This window comes from Rhyacophila brunnea, unplaced genomic scaffold (assembly GCF_057557595.1).
Source record: "Rhyacophila brunnea isolate RB1 unplaced genomic scaffold, BYU_Rbru_1.0 scaffold_1, whole genome shotgun sequence".
In the NCBI taxonomy this organism is placed as follows: Eukaryota; Metazoa; Arthropoda; class Insecta; order Trichoptera; family Rhyacophilidae; genus Rhyacophila; species Rhyacophila brunnea.
The window spans coordinates 63,124,902-63,148,640 of NW_028232751.1; the positions used below are offsets into that span (position 1 = coordinate 63,124,902).

Genomic DNA, 23,739 nt, shown 5'->3' on the forward strand with positions numbered 1-23,739 from the left:
CAATTAACAAAATAAAAGAAATTTTAAAGATAATGAAACAGTTATATCACAAAAAAAATCAATCAATATTTTATAGGCTTAAATAAAAAAATAAGATTCCAGTATTTAAATTTACATTATGGTGTCATTAAAATTTATTGAAATCGTATTACTGAATCAATTTGCAGTTCCAACCTTATATGTAGGGGGTGTCAATATATGTATTCGAATCCTGTTTCAAACAATGAAAACTGCCCCAAACTAGTTCATTAATTACGAGTATATTATGACAACTCGGCATCTCAATTGATAATTTGGAACATCTCGCAATAAAATTGAATACTATTACTTCACCCTGTCACGCCCGAGTGTTTGAGCATACGGCAAGTGCACTTACCTCCGTCCGTTGCCACTTCACGCGTCTCCCGCTATGTGAGACCTGCAGCGCGTGCGTATATTGCTTTTGTAGCACCGCTGCAGGTTGAGAGAGGGGTCGGCGACGGAACCCTTGAGGGACCGACTGAAAATGGAGCATTCTACAGTCATCGTAATTAAGGCTCTGTGCTTTACCATTTTAAAGTATCGGTGTATTCATTACATTAATCATGCTGAAACTTTTAATACACTATTAAACTACTACTAATAAACTAATGATACACAACCAGAATGTTGTGAGATGTTCCAAATAATTGTACATGTTCTATAAAGAATACAATTATCTGTCTTGTATAAATATAGTTTAGTTTTATTAAATAATGATTCATTGGAAGTGTCTAATTTTGTATGTCTAATAAAAATAAATTAAAAGCTGTTTGACATATTAATTCTTGTTTTATTTTTGATGTGTTAACAATTGATTATAAGATAAATCTGATGTAATATTTCACCACCGTAACGCTTCTTTCACATTATACGGTTTTGACTGTACGGAGAAAAAATTGAGTGGCGACTTTCTTTTAGTGGCATGAAGAAGAAAATGACCCTTTTCACATTACACGGCGACGCTTAAAAACCGAAACGTCGCCAGATATAGCAGCCGTCCATTGCCACTGTAAGCACTGCGGCCATACGGTCACCGCTGACTCAGTGGTGTACGTGACCTAATGCACGCTTTCATATTCGACGGCTTTAAATCGAACGGTCAGTCGATTCATAATAACTAAACAACACCACAAACCGAGCTTGTGACGGAAAAAACCATGCATAAACCGTATAGTGAGAAAAGAGCATGAACTTGTTGCTGATTCGGAATGTTAATGTTCGATTTTTTGCCGTACTTGTACATATAATGTGAAGGAGGGTCAGGATGTACAGGAGTCAGAACCTTTTCATTGCTATGTTTTTAAAATCCCAATGAGAAATGCTACGATTTATAATAAGTGTTGATAAAAACATATGGTATTATTGTTAAACACATTTGATCAGCGATTTCCAAACTGGTAGGCACGAAATGTTTAACACAATTAATGTAGCCACAAGTTTGCAGTTTGCAAAAGCATAGTTTATAAAACAGCCGCTAGTTATAAACTACACAAAAAAAACAGTCTTATAAAAGGTTGTTTGCAAACCTGTCTGAAAATTAGGAGACTAATTTTATAATACCTCACTTCTATACTATTGTGAAGCGCGCTGGCTATCTCGTGAAAAAATGAAAAAAAGGGTCAAATCATAATCTCAATATTTGAAGCAAATTTGTTTAGGAACGATAATTTTGTAGTTAAACTTGTCTATTTGGTTGATATTTAAAAAAAAAACTGAGTGAATAAATCAATTCAAGGACCACTAATGCATTCACTGATATAAAAAGACAAAAGTGAAGGCATTCATAAAAAGTTGGAGCTTTGGAAATTAAAATTACAAAAAAATAAGTTCGCCATGTTTTCACTTTTAAACGATTTCTGCGCCAGTTATATTGAAGCAAACAAAAATCTATTTACTGAGTTCGTTCTTGGTTAGTTTGCTAATGCACTTTTCACATAATTTAATTAATAGTGCTGCTTTGTTTCAGGGATATTGAATATTTTAAATATGTGGTTGAAAGATGCTGGTCCGGGGGCCCGGTTCAGGATGTGGGGCCCATGATAGAATCCATTTGTCAATGAACGATGATGAATTTTGATTGACTACTATTACAATTGATTGTGCTAATAACAAGCACATTCGTCGCATGAAAAACAAATTAATTTAAAAATGAAAACTTGTTTTTTTTTTCCATTTCATTTTTGTATTTAAGTACATTGTTCACTATTTAAGGAGGCTAGTAACATAAAGTTTGGAAACCACTGCCTTAGATATTGATTGTGGGACATCGATGATTATTTTAACACCGAGCGTAATAGAGATTTGATAACAACTCGCGATTGCCTGAACACTTGCCAATTGAGGGTAGGTGAAACTACATTCCCTGTTCACATAATATATTGGGGTTAAGAAACGACTTGTTAAAAATAGGTTTTTTGCATTATTGAATATATTGACCTAGCGACGAAAACTGAAAATTCTTAAAAATATACTTAGCTACTAAAAACGTTCGAAACGATATCTCGTATCTGCTATAAAACTGATAATAACTTGCAAATGGATCATTTTGCTTGCTGCCAGCCACCTGTCAGATGCATGTAAGTAATCCTCATACTACATACATATTTATTCACTAAAGATTAGTGTTTCTCACGCGCGGCCCTAGTGCTTTACAAAATATTTATTAAATTGTCGATTTTTCCTGCATTTCATAAAAAACAAATATCAAAGCCAGTTGACAGATGTAAACTTAGAAGCAGCCATGCGGCTTGCATTGGAAAAAAGGAGTATTTCCATTTGCATTATTTTTAAATAAATAGATATATACTGAAATGTTCAAATGTCTTTTATTAAATGGACTTGTCTATAAATAAATTGATCCATTTTTTTAGTAAATAATATTTAGCTTTAATTCTTTCAACCACAACAAAAGTGAAATTTGTGTGCGGCCACTGAACTTTTCCATAGAACTGTCAATGTAAATTGTGCGGCCACAGTTAAATTTCACGTGAGAACCACTGCTATAGATCAATGCTCCGCAGCCGGTGTGCCGCGGTGCATTGCTCCCAAAAAAAACACAAATAATTTTGTATTTTATACAATACTTAGGTACTTAATATCCAAATTAGAGTACATGGCTGGTAATATATTTGAGCATATGCATGAACTTAATAAAACAATGCAAGGTCAGAATGAAAATATATTGACGTGCTCCGATAAATAATTAGAAGGAGTTAAGACAAGGATCTCTACAAATGTACCAAAGAACCTACCTGAGTACCAGACCACCATTGAAAACAAGCAATTAATTTTGGATCAACCAGATAAGTAAGATAAACAGATAACAAATTTGTTCTAATCAATGACATTAATATGTACGAAGCATCTGGAAAATAAAATGACACTCACTTTGTGTCGGGTCTGCCGGATGGCGAAATTCATATTTTAATATCGGTAGCCTACGCTCAAATGAACATTCTGCCAAGCGGTCTGGCGACACCGCTGGGTCTGCCCATACAAAATTTCTGACTGTCGGGTTTCGACTCCGCCGTTATTATTGTGTTACAAAATGCCAATGTGCCTAGTTAAAAATTGTAAAAAAAATCTACTAAACTCTCCAAGAAAGATGGGATAACACTTTTCATGTGTTAGTATTATTTATTATTGATAAAATACCATTTTAAGATACATATTGATGAATGTTTATTCAATGCAATTGAATGACAGAAACCATTGGACAGACGCCTGTGATCGCTGGGCTCACTTGCGTCTAATCTCCGAGAAGTCGTAAGTAACCTAGAATCTGTTTCTAACGTAATGAGTAATGACACTAATGCGCCATTACAATAAAGGTTATATTACTATAAATTCTTGAAGCTTGTATCGCATAATGGAAATGGATACGTCATATGGTCACGTGACGTCTACCTATACATCTGTGAATGACTTTCGTGCACAATTTCTCGTGCGCGCCTATATGAAGTGAGATGTCCATTTAATATGTCATTGGTTCTAATAGTAAAAAAAGTAGCCTGGTGCTATACTTCACTGCCATTAATAGTACAATTATTTATTATTATTGTGTCAATACTCGACAAATAACTATTCTTAACCGGACAACTAAGCATAATTCAAGTGGATGTATTAATAAATACAAAAAATCGCTACCATTACAATCAATACCATTAATTTTACTTCGAACACTATTAGAAAAACGCTATTTTAAAGTATCACATTGTCTTTAACCTTAGCGATAGGTAGGGGGAGCGCCGCCGATTCTGGCCTGGGATCCTCCTGTATAAATTGTTTTACGTGTGGTGTGCTGTGGAATTCTGGGAAGACCTTTAGTGTGCCGTGGGTGAGAAAAGGTTGCGGAGCACTGCAATAGATGACAAAAACACTGATTTGTTATATCAAACACTAAAGGCCGGTGCAGATTAGTTGAGTAGTTTAGTCAAGTGGCGAGTGATTTAGTTACCACTAAATGATTTAGTAACTGAAAAATGTTCGAACACAGCACATTAGTGAGTGAATGAACACAAAAAGAACAGAGCACAACGTAACAAAGCAAAAATAAATAATTAACGATTTTTTATTCAACAAATAATTTAATTAAACATTAAAACATGGTGGATAATATTATACTATATTAAATTTTAAGACATTGATTTATTGGCAGATAAAACCAGACAAAAAGAATTTATTTTAAGATGCATGCAACCAATAACATCTAGAAAAGAAAAATGAAGGTACATCAAGAAGGAAGGCTAATCACACATATTTCTTCGATGTTTGTTGTAAAAATATTCGAGTTTGCAAACAGTTTTTCTTGGCCAATTTATATATCAGCGGTAACACTATTAGTACATATTGCACTAAAGAAGGTAAAAGATGGTTTTCTCAAAACTGATATGAGAGGTACTGCTCCGAGCTACAAAAAGACAAGCAACAATCTCAATAATGATGTTGAAGACCATATAAGAAGTTTTTAAAGAATTGAGTCTCACTATTGCCATGCAAGAACCGAACGGGAATACATGTACTATTAAATATCAATATGATGTATAATAATTTATATAAAGAAAAATGTTTGAACGGCGGCCAGCAGTATGTTAATCAACCGATTTACAGTCTTATATTTAATACGAAACTAAATATTTCGTTCTTCAAACCGAAAAAGGATCTCTGTTCATTCTGTGTAACATATGAAAAGAACAGTTCCGATGATGATAAATTAAAAAGGAAGGAAAAGTACGAAACACATGTAAGAAAAATGTCCAACTTGCTCAGAAAAAGATAGCTCTTGAATGAAACGATATCGATAAGTTAAATAAAATAATAAAAAGCTACCCAAAACAGGTAATTTTTTTTCTTTAAATGACTAAAGACAAATGTAAATGGCAGCAGGTAAAAGCAATCCAGGTTAATAAGGAAGAATCTTGTATGATTAAGTACCTACAAAACATCATACTCAGAAGAAGAATCTGCGTGTCAATTCCAGGTAACAAAGTGAAGGACCTTCTCTCCTTATGTAAAAATAGGGCTCTTCCTGAGAAATATCACAATTTTTTTCAAGCCTTAAAAAGTTGTAGCCAGATAGTCGCAGATGAAAATAATGACGGTGTTTTAATTTAGTTTTCACGGTCAATTGTATTCCTAAATATTACTTTCAATAAAGAATTTTTGTAAAAAACCAATTTGTTTTATCATACAGCGTAGGTATACCTCGTAAAAGACTGTAACATTGTGGATTTTCATATTATGCTCCGCCTTGGAGTGGAAATGGTGATTTACTTTATACCTACTATCTTATTCTACTAGTAATTGGTCATTCTCATTCATTGCTCATTCATGTTGTCGAAAATGCTCTCTATAATATACTTATTCAGTCTTTCGCCATCACAAAAGTAATAATTAGCAGTATCAAGAACATAAATAAAACCACAACGTTTGGTTGTAATTAGTGAAATTATATTGTCAAGTACCTACCCACTCATTATGCTACAATTTTTAAAAATGTAAAGAATATAGCACTGTTTAATTGTTTCATCCTGACAGGTTTCAAAATTTAAAAAAAATACTCTTTTACAAATCGCGAGGATCAAACTGAGAGAATTTTAGGCTAAAATCTGGAAATGTATTTGGTATCACTGTATTTGGAAAAGATAATTAAAATGAACATTGAATGGTTCCATCTATAAGGTACCGAGATACTTATTTAGGAAACAAGTAACTGATATTGTTTGTTTGGCTCAAGATAAAGCCAACATTGTTTTTCAATCGTAATATTGAAAACATCTAGTAAATAGATAATAAATGTTAATAAAAATGTCTATATCAAAGTTTCAACTTTATTTAAAACTTTGTCAATTTAATTGTTTTTTTTTCTGTAAATATTTTTCATAATTTTATGTAGACAATGGTGGGCCAGCGAGCTCTTCCGGCTACAGTGAGGCTAGAGTTATGCTGATGTAAATTAATTTTAATTTAAGCATTAAAATAAGAGACATCTCAGCAAACAACGCAAATATATTTCACTGATTCTGATATATTATGTTATTAATTACTTTCGATTGAAAACTAGAACTTTAACAAAAAAAAACAAAACATAATAATTATAACTCATATCCAGTTGAAACATTTTTTTAAAGCTTGTCTTTTTGAGAGAGGTCTTTTTATTATTGAAATTGTATTGTCTTCCTATCACAATAAATTAGTGCCATTAATTCAACTTAGTTACTTGAATCTAATTCCATACTAAATTAAGAAACAGATAATTTTTTTCTCCAATTCAAATGCCTAACTGTAACAACCAGCGCTCGAAATGGAAAAGTTTACGAACCGGAGCGCTCGACAAATTTTCTGAAGATATTTACATAGTCATCAAATCGTATGTGTATTTTATAAAAATAAGTGTCAGATTTTCTATTCTATGGCCTATCTAGCTCAGATAATCAACATATTTTTTCCACGAGACGGAGCGATAATTTTACAAATTTCACGAGCCGGAACGGCGCTCCGGTGCGTTCCGTTCCATTTCGAGCCCAGGTAACAACATGATAATTTCATATTTTTCACAAAGACTTCTTGGATAAATACTGCACAACATTACATGTCTTATGCTAAACTTAAAAGAATTTTGATTTCACATTTATATCTTTCACCTCATTGCCGTACATAATTGGCACAAAATATACCTTTTCAATATAATTATACTTACGCATTTTTTTAATCCTCGCCCAATCCAAAACTGTAGTTCTAATTAAATCATTCGTAAATAAAGAATAAATTTAGGATCTTGGCTGCTTCCCGTTACCTTTTCCTCTCCCCTCTCTGAACGCAAGGTTCGTCCACTACCTGAGCCTCAAGGATGCTGTATCTATTTCTACAAAGTCCAACCACTACAGCTTAGGTCAACCGATACACCCTTTTTCTTTTTGATTCGTAAGCATAAGAAGAAGAGCTCGCACTCACTACAACAGCCAGCTACCGCAACACGTCGCAACTGCTGGTGCATGGATATAATCACACGGAGTCCTCGTGGTGTGAATATCATCTGGGTATGAAGAGAAAGGAAGCAGGTTAAGGAACTAAAAAGGTGAGGTATGTTATGCTCAGGGAGGATTAATATTCGTTAAAAAACATCTATTGCAGCGGCTAGCCATCGTAGTGGGCACAAGCTCTAAATATCTAGATAACTATCAGTGAATTGATTACAGTATTGCAAGTAGCATGAGACATTTTCATAAATATGAGACTCATTGGGAGAGTGCATTAGACTGCAGATCAAAAGATCAGTGGTTCGAGCCTGGCAACTGTTTCACTTTTTGAGACAGCTGTTCCACTTTTTCATTACATATCAAGTTGGATTTAGTGTATCGGTGTTTTTACGGTACTACATGAAAAAAATTGATTGTGTTGGCTGGACTTCGCCACATGATATATAAGAATGCTCGGTCAAGCAATTAGAGAGTGTCAGCGCTGGATCATCCGGGGTGGATGAAGTTTTTGAAGGACGCCAAGACTCGCCAACAGTTGTAGTGCCATAAGTGTTGGTGATATGCAGTGACGTCCCTAGACAGAATGCCGCCCCTGGGCAGCGCCATAATTCCGTCCCATTTTTGTATACAATATTTTTTATCATCCGTATTCATGTAGTTTCTGGTCACCGAGGACGTCGAACGGCAACAGAAGTAAACTAGACATCGCAAGCCCGACAAAAAATTACAGTCCTGTTAACCCTTTTATATTAATTAATGCATTTTGTTTCCAACCAGTGAGCTGATTTTTTAAAGGAAAGATATTTTCGTTATGAAGTACTCAGTTTAGACAGCTATTTCTATATATACCAAATGATTCTCCTCGATTTGCCGCCCTTCGAGTAACTGCCGCCCCCAAGCGACGCTCAATCTTCCTTACCCCTCGGGACGTCACTGGTGATATGTATAAAGTTTAACTTCAAAATTCATTGGTTTGAGAAAAATTTCTATAGCTGTAGAGAAAGTCTTTGGACATCCTACAATTATTCAAATTTAATAAATAAAATATCAAACAGAACATGGAGAGCATTGTTAGTTTTAAATATCTGGGGATCGGGATTCACATCATGGGAGATGGTACTTTGCATAGAAAACTCCTTATTCAAATGAAAATGGCTCACAATGGATTTGAGCACAGCTCCGGTTCCGCCCCCATCTCATAGAAAAGATTATAAAATATCATTTTTTATCGTAAATATTTCACTATATCGTCACCGTTCAGGCAAAAGTCACCAACCCTAAAAACATAGTTTTGAGATATCGCAATTTGAAAGTTTGAAAATGCAGGAAAAATCAGATTTTAATGTTTTTAAGGTTTTATCTACATTAAATTATTTTCTCATGTCTTAATAATTTTTTTAATGTAATTTTACTTTTTGATGCTAATTAAAACATCTGGAAGGTTTTGAAGGAGGCAAGGTAGCTCAATTATGGTTTGTTGACTTTTGCTTGTTAATAATCTGAACAATGTTAGCCAAAAGAAGGATCAGTAAAACTCACCATCCATAGTATAGTGACTTTTGCTTGTATATTTATAACGAAGGATTTATTTTTTTTATATAGTCAATAATGTCTATTCACCTATAATGACTTTTGCTTGTTAAGATTTTATCGAAGGTCATTTAGTGAAAAACAAATAATTCGAATTTAAGCAAAATTTTACTAACTAATGTACCGTGGTGAGTTTTGTATCTTAAAGAACATAATTTTACGCTTCGGGTGACATACTCAACTCAAAATTGCCATTTTCAGGGTTGGTGACTTTTGCCTGAACGGTGACGATATAATGTAAACATTAATTTTACTAATGGTTTTATAAATGCATTTAAAAATTAATAAATCTAAAAAATCTTAATGTACTGAATGTACTGAAATATGACTATATTCTAAAACATTAGATCGAGAGGTTTAAAAGAATACTATTTTATGTAATAAAAATACTTTATGCAGTCATGAAATGTTTAAAATAAACATAAAGGATAATAAGGCTTCAAAATGATGTAAATAGATTATCTACAACGTTTAAGGAATGTTTAGGGTTATGCTCTGAAAATACCATAAAAGCTCCATTTTGACCTACGTGGCGCACGTGCGCAGTTAAGTTTAAATTAAAAAAATAATATGGTTTCATTTTTTTCATGTCTTTCATTACTTTCCTGTAAATTACAATAAACATTTCAATGTAAAAATGTGTTTTATTGTTTAACAGACATTTTAAAAAGTACCTATACCTTCTAAAATATGCTGGCATAGATATAACACCGCCATGTAAGTATTGCAACGTTGATGAATAAAACTATTGGTGGCCATCATGTAAAATCAAAACATAATAAAAATTGATTTAATAGCTGAATATTAATAAGTAAATGATTATTTACCTTAAGGTATTTTGCTTTCAGGGATTCATAGATAGCAGCACATGTTTCAGGTATAATTTTAGACAGTGCTTGCTTTGAAATAACCGAGGAATATTGTAGGTAGGCTAGATATCGTAATGTTACTTTTAACCTTTCATCTGCACTTATTGCTCTTCTCATTACAGTGTCGTACTCGGTGTTACCATTTTCAACAATTTTTCATACTTTATTCATGCGTAATTAATTCCGATAATCCTCTGGCTCTGCTTCCAGTTCGTTTATAAAATTCACATGGCTGTAAATTGCCCTCTGTTGTAATGATGGTTTCACCCAGATTCTTTGACGTTTTCGTTTTTTAAACTTATTTAAATAAATGTAACACGTGACACCCGCTAAACACAACAATTCGTCGTCCATGGCTCGAGACGATTAAGTGGCTTGTGTCAAGATGCTCGAAGCGCTTTGCGTCTTGTCGAGCTGATCGAACGTGTGGAAGCAACGATGAGCATGCTTCCAAGTCAACATGCTCGATTGAGCAAAGCCGTCGAGCAAGAACGTGCGTGAGTACTGGGCTTAATGAACGCTGGTAGGTACCTACGGACTTCACAAACCTTGGATTTTTCAACCATGTGCGTGGATATTTTTTTATTATTGTCGGCGAAAACAACAATTAGGCACTTAACTAGTGTCATAAATGTGATCCGTCCCCGGCGGCATCCTGTCCGATCGGATTTTATTGCTTAGGGTCGAAATGTTTATAAACGATCGACACATTAACAATATTTTGGCTCGGTATATCTGATAAGTTGCTCGTTGTAACAGTGAATAAACATAGGGAGAAAATCATAAACCAAATGTCAACGAATGTTTCCTCATTACATCTGAGATCTCGCTATGTCCGAGATCGTAATAACCGAGTTCGACTACTTGAAATTGAATATTGTGCTTGAATTTTATTAAAATAATGTCTCAAATGGAGCATAATATGAATTTAAATATTTACAAAAAAATTATGATGATTACGAACAAATGAAGCAAAAAATATTCTTCTTGAAATCATAAAACTAGTATAATTTGGTTTTTGATCACTAAAATACTCCTTTTGGATTTCATGCTATGAAAGTCAATCCACCTGAGACATAGCTGTATCCCCCATGGTGAAGCTATGCAACCTAGAATACACGATTAACGGGCTGCATAACAATTCGTTTCACTACAATTTGAAAATGAATCAAAGAAAACCAAAATTTTGCGTACAGACAAAGTAAATAAGAGAGCAGTCAGCGATGTATTACGATGGGAACTGCACCATACACTTTGGCTTAAGAGTGTTACCTCAACTGTAGAATCTGTATGGCCTTTCGTTCCAACAGAAAAGTATCCAAAATGAAGGCATTGTTTTGTTCTACCTACTTGAGTGAATCAACGTTTTCCACTATGAAGGTGGTTAAAAGTAAATATAGAAACAGAGTCACAGATGTACATCTTGATAATTGCATTCGCATGGGAGTGACAAGGTACTCACCGAGAATTGAAAAAATTTTGGAGGAAAGTCAACACAATTCTTTCCACTAATTATTTTTACTTTTACTCACACGTATTTCAAGATATTTTTCAATTATTATTTTGTTTATAACTAAATACTTACTTAAATTATGCATTTTATGTTTTATTGGAAGTCCGATGTCCTAATTTATTTTAAGTAATATGATAGTATTATGACTATTATGTATGGTACGATAAAGGACGATGATAAAAAATTATGAAGGAATATGAATCAGTAGCTCACCAGATAATTTCAATTTCTAAAAGTAGTTCATATCCTTATTGAGTTTGGAGACCACTGATCTAGAGTCACCACCTTTAGTTAATAAATTGAATTTTTACGAAATGTTTTTTAATTTATTAAATTATTTTCTTTCATGTTTTTCTCTTAGTCGTCTTACGCTGACCATCTCAATCAATAAATCTGATGCAGGTAATCACGTCAAAGTATTCAAGGGATCCATTGCTGATTTAGATACGATACAGATTAGTGATGAACCCAAAAATAGTAGTGGGCAGGCAGAAAATAATTTTCTTCCCATCACTTCAGTTTTTTCCTCTTATCCAGTTGAATTGTCAAATTTAGTTAAAAGGAACCATCTATAGACACAGATACTCTTTTCCCATAGAATAAATAATTATGTAATGCTGAATTTTTGTTAAATTAATTGATGTAAGTAATGCTTATCTTTGAAAAATTACGTCACAGTTAACTGTTATGATAATGGCAACATTTTTTTGACTGATAATGTTGGGTGATGACATTTCTCAAAGCTTTGTGAACTGATGTTCAAACAACCATTTTCCTTTAATAAATTTAAGCGCATTTTATAAAAATTAAAAACATTTATTTAAATGTTTTTTTATTGAAAACTAGCTGACCCGGCGAACTTCGTACCGCCTCAGAATCAATATACTTGTGTTAACTTATTAGCTGAATTATATTCAGTTTTTTATTAAGTTAAAATGAATACTCAAAATGAATAAGTTCAATAAATGTGCAAAAATCAAATCAAAATGAAAAGTATTTTAATTACATTTAACTGTACACACTGTACACCCACGATGACTGCGTAGATTAAGCGCCTGTCTATAGTGTCGAGGGTCCCAGGTTTGAATCCTGGGTCTGGCAAGTTCACATATTGTTTTTCAATTTGTGGATTAGTCAGAGTATTGTCCTAATACGTTGAGCAAGTGGCTGACATCCATTTTTCGTAAAAATAAAATCTGTTAATACAAACCTCCACTTCGTGGAGTCCCATATGATCCTATTAGGATTGGACATGGTCAAAAGAAAAAAAAAGAATGTAATTCACGTGGCAGCAAGGCTTTGTTGAAGCGAATCGAAATGATTCGCTTAGCATTGTTGCACTACTTTCTGTTAAACTATTTGCTGGATGGGTTGCACTCAGGTCGATTCCCTTCATTGAAGCACCTTGTGATATACGACATTTTTCGTTTTGTTGTCAGGAGCGAAAACAAATAAAGCAGATAGTTTTCCGACACATGAGTATTTTACGTACAATTGACCGTGAGAGAAACATTCATTTTATAGATTCAGGCCACAAACACTCAAGGATTGGCCTTGTAATTTGTTGATCGTCTTGCCGAATGCAAGACAAATTGGAAATTTAATTCGTTTAAACTCGAATGGCATATCGGTTGGGATCATCGAAATTCTCGGAATGAGAACTTCCTCACCTTTGATTATTCCTTTGATTATCGTCGCGTGAATCAAATTGCCCATGAGTTTTCTCACCACCAAACGCGTTCCGTTACATAGTTTTGGTTGGTTCAGATTTCAAAACATGATGACTACCGAGCCAACCCTCAGTTGTAAATTGTGCGGTGGCAAGCCAGGCAGATCCAATGAGTTAAAAATTCAGTTAGTTAGTTGGTTGCTTCGTTTTCATTTGTTACACAGTCGATAGATTTGAAGGAATGCAGTGGACCAACGATTTGATTTTGAATTGTGAAGTTCAAGTGATCCACATCTTTGTTCTTTGCCGCAAGAATGCTCGTTCACTCAACCAATTGTTGACACGAAATTGCAAAAATTCAGCGGAAACGAAATCAATCCGTTTGATTCGTCGACAGGAACACGGCCGTTACCGATAGTCAGAAATTGCTTAGAGAAATCTTCGGCATATGGATCGTTTAGCAATGTAACTCGCATGTTTGTCGTCAGCTGAAGGTTCTTCACATAGCGCCACAGAGTCAATGATTTGAGGCAAGCATTTATTTTATCGGCAGCGGTCGATCTTGGAATGACTGGTAGTTTTTGGCAGAAATCGCCAGATAGTAGAATCATTGCGCCACCAAAACATCTCTCACAATGCGCGTTTGTGCGCCATTCTAAATTCATTCCAGGTGATGATTTTACTTGCTACCAAAACTGTGGCCATTGCTGAATGTTTCGCAATATTGCATATCGGTTTTTCAGTCGTTTAAAGGTTTAACGGCAATTTCAACGCTGAATGAGCCGTTCGGCATCCTTTTAGCAACGTGGCCGCTATCCCGGAAGAAGCAACTGCTACAGCAATTTCGGATCTCGCACGAACAGTGGCCAAAATCAATGACATGAGGAATGTCTTCGCAGTTCCACTGGGCGCATCGAGGAAAAATAAGCCACCATTTCCATCATCAATTGCCTTCATTAACGTATCGTGCACTACCTTCTGTTGGGGGTTCAACATTAGTACATTCGTTCGAACTAATTAGTTCAATGCATCTCGATCATTTTCATGTTCACGTTCCAATTCTAGATTGAAAGCGTAATTCACTCCACGATGTGGCATTGGCATTCCTAACTTGACTAACAAACTGCCGCACATGAGGTAACACATGTCTTCGATCAAAAGGAAAACCTGGGTATGTATCTCCTTATTCACCTCGAGATCAGGATTCCCTGAAATGACACAAATTCGATGTAAAATGTCTTCTGACATGTCATCCTTGTAGTTTTTCTACAGTTCAGGTGGATTCGATGGGAAGCATGTCGAAATAATGATAGCAAATAATGTGCGTATCTGACTTGGAGATGCAGAAACAAATGCTTTAGCGATTGTGATGTCCCAATGAGTATCATTTTCAAGCAAATTGAGCTTTTGACATGCAGCACGAAATGTTGGGCACACTACACCATTGACAGTTCGAAGTGATTCAAATGATGTCGGCCCACGAACATTTACCAGCAACAACCGCAAGTAGAATCATTCGCCATTCTTAATGGATGATTCTTAATGGATGGATGATCAGAAACCGCAGAGAATACGCCAAATTGCTTCATTGCAGCTCACATATCGACCAACTTGATAGTGCGTGATTTCATCGTTGGTATTGGGAGCTTGAACGCCAAAAACTACAATATCGATATCGACAATACAATATCAATAAACGCCTTTGCTGACATATTTGCAGATGTATTTGATGGATTTCACTGAATTGCAAAACTCTACGTTGCAATGCGCCTTGAATGCTTTGGAAAAAAGTGGCGAATACGAAACAATCCAAGTGTTGTCGACCACGATATCGTTTCACTTCATTTTCGTTGTGATAGTTCTACCGTTATCATTGGGTGATCGACGCCGATACAGTGGATAACCATCATTGGCAGTGATAGTCTCCGCCGTTAAACTTCATGGATAACGCTTGGAACACTTGCCGTCGACCATGCACGCTGATTGGGGGGGGGGGGGTTGATGGCGCCACACTGTCCATGAATCATTTAAGTAATTACAACATCATGCAGGTCTGGATCGGTTTCGGGATCAGGAATCTCGGCACATATGATGTCATCTTTTTGGTCTGGTAGAATTCTTTCGACTAACCAAATAAGAATGTGTGCATGCGGCAAGCTTCGTTTTTGTCATTCAATCGAATACATCCAGCATCGAGTTTCCCAAAGACGCGATGCTTAACAATGTAGTTCATCAGCGACAGGATTTTTTGTTTGAAGACACGTGCCGATCACTTGACGTTTGTCCGGGGAGTAGCAGTTGAACAATTTCTATTCATTTCGGATTTCATGTAAAGGTGATGAATAGATCTGGACGACCGTAATGACGAACATATTTCATTGCATCTTGCGCATATTCATGCATATGACGTGGGCTGCCAATGTACATCGCCGATAGAATAGTCAATCGACCAACATTAGCTGCATCTCCTACGGTGCTGATTGCATCGCGTAAATGAATATACTCCTCCGATCGCAGTTTGGCTTGGTTCAACCGAATGAAAGTGAGGCGCTCCGTCTCAATTTTAAGCAATCGACGAAATCGCAGCAAATAGTTGTCAGCATTTTGACGAATCATCAAATGATTAACACTGGAAAATTAATCACATAATTCAAAATTACATAATGAAGCAGTTATCGATGCACACACAATCACAAATTTGATAACCTCACAAAGTGAACATCTTCGAAGGCAACTTACCGTTTGAAAATCACGATCGAAATAGCTATTTGCGCACCTAGCTGGTAATCAGCTCGATTATTCACGTAGATCGATTGTCGAATGAAGTTCGAAGGATGGATTTTGAAATTGGTAAGTAAATAATGAGCAATACCAGCAATGATATCATGTAATTTTATCCTTGGCTTTATTTTTGGATGCTGTCGAAGAAGTAAAAAAGATTCAGGCAGGACAACTTCCTCCAAAATTCACAACAACAGTCAATACAACAAAGTCTTTCGGGATTATCTGAGGCTGAACTGAATCAAATGTCAAACGATAGATAATGCACACAACGCCTTTCATTTGTTTCTTGTTTATTCTTTCTGTCATGTATCGTTGTATATGGATTTTTTGTGATTTTCTTTTATTTTCGAATGCGCGAGGTCATTTTTCAAAATGTCAAAATGTATGAGAAAATGAATTGTCTTCATAATGTATTTTTTCCGTGATTTATCCGATATTTTAATAGTTATTATGCTATTCGGGGCGGAGACAAATCTAACAAATCAAAGATCATAAAAATCGGTCCAGCCGTTCTCGAGTTATAAATGGTGTAACTAACCCGACTTTGTTTTATATATATAGATATCTGACTTATAATAAGTTTTTATTACCATTATTAATTTAATTAATCAAACTGATCTGAGAACCAGAAAAACCTTAAAAACTCATATTAGTGATATATGTACTACAATATAATATTATAGATTGTATGTAGGTATAGGAAATGAGTCACAAGGACTCTGACCGATTGTGATAGTGATTTGTTCAGAGAGATTAGATCAATTGTGTCTTTTGTTTCCGTTATAATATGTATAGTACTAGGGCGTACGGACGGAATCTGACGTCAGTTTTGAATCAAAGTAAGTACCGATTATTGGTACCTTGATTCAAACCACAAAAGCCGATAACCAAAATTAATGCAATTTGTTAAGTAAATCAGATGTTTGAATATTTGCCGATTTTGTTGTAATTAGGTAGGACACAGGTGGCTCAATGGTAAGGCGCATTGGCACAAATCTGATGGATGCAGGTTCGATTCCCGTCCGGTGTTATATTTTTTCAATGATTTTTTCTAATGGGTATAGGGGAGGTGATTTCCAATAATGCCTTGTTATTGTCCCATTTATCTTAAATTTAGCACACTAGTGTGTAGATCACGCAGCCTTTCATCACACTGAGAATGAAGAAGTGAGGTAAGACCTGGTTCGGCTACATGCTATAGATCAGGGGTAGGCACACTTTTATATTCTAGGATCGACTAGTTGATAAAATTATTTATGGCGATCGACTGATATAGCTTGTAATTATAACATGCGAGAACAATAAAAACCCATTTTTTTATAATTCAAATATGTATTTTGAAAACAGATATTTTATACATATAAAAATAACGATATAATATAAAATAATTACATCAATAATCGTACCACATCAAATTGCATCACACAGCCATGTATTTTAAAATGTAAATATCTGTCGAGGAAAACAGCTGCAGGCAACTTTTTTTACTATTCGAGCAAATTTGTGGTTTGTGTTTTTGTCACTTAACTGGTCGACCCGCTACGCAGGGCCCTTCTCAGGCTATAGCCCTGCCAGACCCTCCTTGCGGGAGCCATGCCTGCTGGTGTGTAATGCAATGATAACTGTTACAAATGGGTATTGCTTCCTAATTTTTACATAAAGTAATAAACTCAACATGATTCCCAACCATTGCAGGAGCTCCATCAGTCGTTACCGATACTAGTTTATAAATATATCTTCTCTTTTGGATCGTTCCATCATTGGTAAAACTGTTAATAATTCTTCTGAAGCAGACATGTCTTTAAAAACCAATCGAATTAAAATACATAGGTACCTTGTTGTGCAATATCCGTGAAATCTACCGATTCGTCAAATTGCAATGATAGGAATTTACATTTATTTTATTAATGCTTTCCTGTAGAATTTCTTCCAAGTTTAAGCTCATTACTTGTGTTCTTCGCATGACTGTATTTCTTGATAATGATATGTAAGAGAAGAGATAAGAACCAGTGGATTTTAAGAGCTGGAACGTCGAGTAGTTTTGACAGGTTTGAACAAGAAATAGTTAAATAATATATTATTACATCTGCAATCGACCAGAAATACCTTGGCGATCGACGCACTGGCCATCCCTGCTATAGATGTTTCGAGAGAATTTCAACCTAGCCTGCTTGTCCCTCAAGCCAACCGGATTGTGGCGTCCTGAAATGCCGCTATACAGAGGGTAAATGAGCTAAGGGATACTGGCATCACCTGGGAAGATGCAAGAAGGCTGGTGGGCGATATGAATTCTTGAAGGCGCAGTGTGATATCCATATGCTATAATTAAGGAGCGGATATGGTCAAAAGAAGAAATAAAGAATCGTGAGCATTTAAATTGAATCACCTTAATTAAGAATATCTAAAAATGCACCTTTTACCATCACCGACAATAACTTGGTTGCAGATGAAGCAGAGGTTTCCGAAGAGCATGTAGTAATGCGTCTCGCAGTACGCCAAGCCTTTCTTCTCGTAGTGGCGATGGTCATGGAAGGGCTTCTCGCAATTGGCGCAAACAAAGTGCTGCAATCAGATCAAACCAAAGATGTTCAAGTAAAACCCCTTTTTATGTGGATAAAATCTTCAGATTCGAAAATAAACCTATACAAATGGTTACGTTACCATGGCTAATAATAATTACAATCTGCAAGTCATTATGAAGGACAGCTTTTATTGTAGCAAACTTAAAAAATCAGATTATGGCAGGTTTGCTTTCTGATTGTTAATGTTCAGTATTTTGTGCCATTTGGAGACCTTGGTTCATTTAAAGAGTATTTTTCTGAATCCATAGACGTATTTAACTCAAAACTGCCTACATCTGCTCATCAGCAGAGATTTTGCCTGACCACCGCATAGAATCACAAATAACAGTATGTACACAGATAAGTAATCATAGCAAGACATCAACAGCAGACCGCCATTTTCGTTTCTATTTACGTGTACAGTGGTGAAGAGTGGAGGTAGACAGTGGAGTTCCGACAAATATAGTGTACACTAAACTTTGTCAGTCGTACTTCTTTGTTTTCATTGAACTAAGTATACAAATTGCAGATGGTGTTGGATAGTTTATAAAATTCAATTAAGCACTGCCTAACCAAACCATAATAGATGAAATATCTAAAATCATGAATGCCACTGACATATACACGTATTCAGTGCTGCCTGATTTATGTTCATGGTATAATTATTATATATTGGTCTAAAAAAGTTGTCTATTGTTATGACAGACTATAAGTAAGCATGCGAGATAAAACAAGAAAATAAATGCAAATTTGTAAGAGTCACACCTCAACATGCCAATGCTTTCCGAGAGCGGCGACCACTCTCTCCTCGATGGGTCTCTTGCAAGCTCCACAAATGGGAATGCTCATCTTATCATGGCAGCGGAGGCAGTACAGCTCATTCTGATCGGGAAAAAAATATATCATTATAATTATTGGCCGTTTGCAGCAATGCCGACATCTGATAAAACACACAAGAAGCAAAGAGTACAATAATATACTAACACCAAAGAAACAATAGATGCATGACTTGTCGATAAAGTAGTAAACAGCAAAACCCACTTATCAGTGACAGCTTACCAATTTATTTCGCTCACTAGTCATACTGTCGTGAATAGACCTATTCCAAATGCTCTTTTTTATTCCTTTACACCAGTGCTCTGCAACCGGTGTGCCGCAAGACGATGCTAAGTGTGCTGCCAAGCATTGGTTCAAAAAAAAAAAAATACAAATAATTTTGTATATTGTACAACGCCGAAATTTTATAGAAGCGCTTATGCTATTTTCTGGATTTTGGTTAATAAAGCATATCCTCGTATTTCTGACAAGGCTACTGAACTAAGGCTAAAAACTTTTACGTTCATTGAAACAAGCTCAGGTATCATATTAATTAGTTATTTTATTGATAATACAATATATGGGAATATGTACATTTGGTTCTTCGTCGTGTGTTATGTAGGTATATATTTTTTTAAATTATTTATCAAATAAGTATGTAACCTGGGAAAATTGGGTAATTCTGGGAAGACCTTTAGTGTTCCGTGGGTGAGAAAAGCTTGCGGAGCACTGCTTTACACTATAAATTGTATCAGTGCAAAAATAAATATAATTTCTTCAGTGTTTTTATTAAAACATTAAATCTTCCGAAATTATTTTGTGAATAAATTTAAACTGACAACTTTAAATCTTTACTTTCAAAAGCTTGCATATAATAAATCCTCAAAAGCAACCTTCAACAAAGCTCAGTAGAAATGGTATGGAGCCACTGTTTTCATATATATAAACTGTATCACTAAATTGATCAAATTGGTTCTAAACAAATTTAAGACATACATATTATAGCAATCTGTTTTGAAACTGTTATCGACTGTTGAAGTCTATTTAAAATATCGTCACTGTTCTGGCAGAAGACACTAATTCGAAAAAATGACATATTGAGTTAGTTATACCAGAATGTTCCTTATTTCAAACTTTACCGTCTGGAAAAACACACTAATTTTTAAAAAATATACATTTACTTAAAAACAGTTTTGTGCAAACGCACTAAATGAAAAATTTCGAATTGTTGCCTGGAAGTAACAACTACTTGAGTTAGTGTTTTCTGCCATAACCATTTTTGCTTTTCACCTTATACTGGCAAGCGACTTAGTGTCTATATTCTCTACATTCTACAACAATATGATCTGAGAGATTGACAGAGCTTGATTAGCAATTATAAATATTGCTTTTAATCATCATAGTCCTTTTATTTATTCATTTATTATTTTATAATCAAAATCGACAACAAGCCACTGATGTATAAAATACATTAACAAGATTATTTACATGTAGTCCATGTGCGTTACCTAACAACCCGTATACATAATCAGAGAGACATACTTTCTTCTGTGATTTGTTTACTTGAGATGATAGTATACACGAAAGGTTATGGTACCAGGTCGGGAAGTGGTCGTGACTTTCAATCCTCACCTCCGTAACTTGGTACTTGGTGAGAATCCCGCGCGTACATCGGATTCGTTGGAATCATATAAAGTTTGTTTTACAATTTGTCTACCTGAGACGATAGTATACACGAAAAGATATAGCACCATGCCAAGGAGTCGACGTGGCTCTCACTCCTCACATCCTCGATGGGCACAGCGAGCGCACCTCTGATTTACCTGCACAATATGATATACATACATGGTCTATTTTGTAATTCGTCTACCTTAGACGATAGCAAGTAATACACGAAAAGTCACGGTAGCAGCATCGGAAGTAGTCGTGAATCCAACTTCTCACTACTTAACTTGTAACTACAATTACACTGTGTGAGCATCTTAGTTTCGTATGTATATGAGAGACGCAGTATGACTTTGTATATTATTTAAAGCTGGCCATTGTCAAGAATATAGGCATGGTGCCATTGTATCCAGCCAGTGTATTGGTTACTTTGGTGTCAGCATCATTCTTCTTCTTCATGGTAGGAACCTCATGGCCGAAGATCGTGACTCGTATGGGCTCCACCCCTCTGTATACCGAAATTCGTGTTCGAATTAACTACGAATTCAATATGTGCTTCTACTAACAAAGCTCACGTGACTCTTCTAACATGAAAGACGCAGTTGTGTCATTTGTGATATATCTACCCGAGGAAATAGGAAACCAGGTCATGTTTCCAGTCATAGAAGTGGTCATGCCTTTCACGAATCACCACCTAACTTGACTACATGCACATGGTTAATTTTCTATTAAGCCACTGCTGAAACACTTTTTCATAATAATTATGAGATGCAATTTATTTCATGTTTCGTCTGCAAGAGCCATATGCAGTAACTCAGTTGATAATTTTTGGGACAACAAGGTGTCTGTAGGTGGATGTGTATTCGATGAAATTGTTTGCAAAATGAAGCTGGGCTGCAAAACTTTTTTTGACCGACTGAATAATGTCTTCAAAAATGACCCGTGCCTTAAGTGCAAAATGTTAAACCAGTGAGTGCTTCCCGTGATCACAAGTGAGTGTGAAACACGGACCCTAAGCAAAGGAGAGACCCAGAAACTTATAGTAGCACAGCGTGGTATAGAGAGGTGCATGTTGGGCATAACGCAAAATGACAAAAAGCGGAATGATTGTATAAGAAAACAGACAACGGTTTTTGATGTAATAGTGTTCTCTAAAAACCACAAATCGAAATGGGCTGGATACATAGCTCGAAAAAGGGACAACCGATAGACAATTGCAGTCATCCAGTGGTACCCAAGAGGTACAAAACGTCCGCAAAATAGACCTAGAGGCCGTTAGATCGATGAAATGGTCAAGTACTACGGAATTACGTGGCAACGCAATCACAGAACCGAGAGAAGTGGAATCAGCTTGGAGAGGGCTTCATCCAGCAGTGCATTGATTCAGACTGATGATGATGACTCTAACGATGCTACTTTTCCACCAATGATAGTTACTCTGAAATTCCCTCTATTAATATGTCTTCTACTTGTCATTATTTACACATGTACCTACTTATAATCTCTACGCTCGATAAGAATATACTATGCAGTATGTATCTATCTCATTTTTATGTATAAAAATACCTAGATAATTTTTCGTACTAAAATTTTTCCTTAAAACTATGACAATGGCTTTAGAATATTCTGCATTTTTCTCCTGGCAGAAAACACTAAATAACACTTAGTGTAATCAGTGCCGCTGAAAAAGACAAAATGTGTTCTGGCAAAAAACACTAATTCGTTTTTTATATACAAATAAGAAAATAAACATAAAAAAAGAAAATTTTACTTTATTTTTTACTTTAACCTTCTTAATAAATAAAGTCTTTATTTTAAAGTCATCATTTTTACGATTACTTAATAAACTCACATGATAGACCATTTCAAACATTTTAAAAACTTCAAAGTCAAATTACTCGAAACTAGTATTCTCCAATTAGTGTGTTCTGCCAGAACAGAGACGATATATGGAACTACACAGAAGACAATCTTATCTTTAAGTGCATTTAGGTACTCTTATGCCGCAATTACTTTTCAATTAATTAATAACAATTACACGTCACATACTGACACATGCTGTGCTAGTCGACGGTTTCGTCATTCCGCAAAATATCACTATTTCTATACATTCAATGATGGAGAGCGCCAACTCTAATGTATTAGTATTTAAAAAATTTATTCATTGTTCATGCCAATTTCTATTAATTTTAACAGTTTCTAAGTGTGTGTACGTTAAAATTACTTGCAATATTGTATTCATAGATATTTTGAACATAACCCAACCCGCAGACCATAGGTAATACACAATATTCTTATATAAAATACAAAAAACCACGTGAGCCCAACATGTATAGGCATGTAAAAAATGATAAAAAACGTTCATTGAGACATGCGGGTGTCGACGTAGCGCGGTACGAGTGAGGTGACCTCATTGTTGTTCTGGTGATTTCGGCAGATTTGACGTGACAATATTCGTTGCTTGCGCCAGTCTGAGAACATTTTAAATACCAAGAAAAACGACATTACATACTTTTTTCCTGTAGCGGCAGCATACTGTGACAGCACATAACATTATCAGAACGTATTTGAACGTTTACTGTTTGACATAGACAATGAGTTGTATTGGGTTGGACATAACCATGTCATTGGCAGCGTACCCTGGACGGCTCTTGACTTCCCTGGCAGTGTGGTCGAGCTCCACATTGCAGGTGGTGCAGGTGAAGTGGTAGCCATGCTGCACTTCGCCTCGGAAGCGGAGAGGGTCTCCGTCGATGATGCCACTGGAAAACAT

General features: G+C 35.4%; 1 protein-coding gene across 1 annotated transcript; it reads right to left on the minus strand.

The window, feature by feature from the left end:
- Positions 1-18,004: 18,004 nt before the first annotated feature.
- LOC147080061 (LIM and senescent cell antigen-like-containing domain protein 2) lies at positions 18,005-23,739 on the minus strand. Its single transcript, XM_085946358.1, has 4 exons — positions 23,587-23,739; positions 19,251-19,367; positions 18,345-18,486; positions 18,005-18,126 (listed from the first exon to the last, which is right to left on the minus strand). Exons 1-4 carry the CDS (start codon positions 23,737-23,739, stop codon positions 18,005-18,007), a joined length of 534 nt encoding a protein of 177 aa, XP_085802484.1.

What these genes read in the sequence shown, in the direction of transcription:
- LOC147080061 (XM_085946358.1), bottom strand. Translation starts at nt 23,739, where the DNA reads ATGTTTTCCAGTGGCATCATCGACGGAGACCCTCTCCGCTTCCGAGGC. An exon ending in GGTACGCTGCCAATGACATG is followed by an intron (nt 19,368 to 23,586) that starts GTTATGTCCAAC and finishes TTTCCCGATCAG; the next exon opens with AATGAGCTGTACTGCCTCCG. An exon ending in GAAAGCATTGGCATGTTGAG is followed by an intron (nt 18,487 to 19,250) that starts GTGTGACTCTTA and finishes ATCTGATTGCAG; the next exon opens with CACTTTGTTTGCGCCAATTG.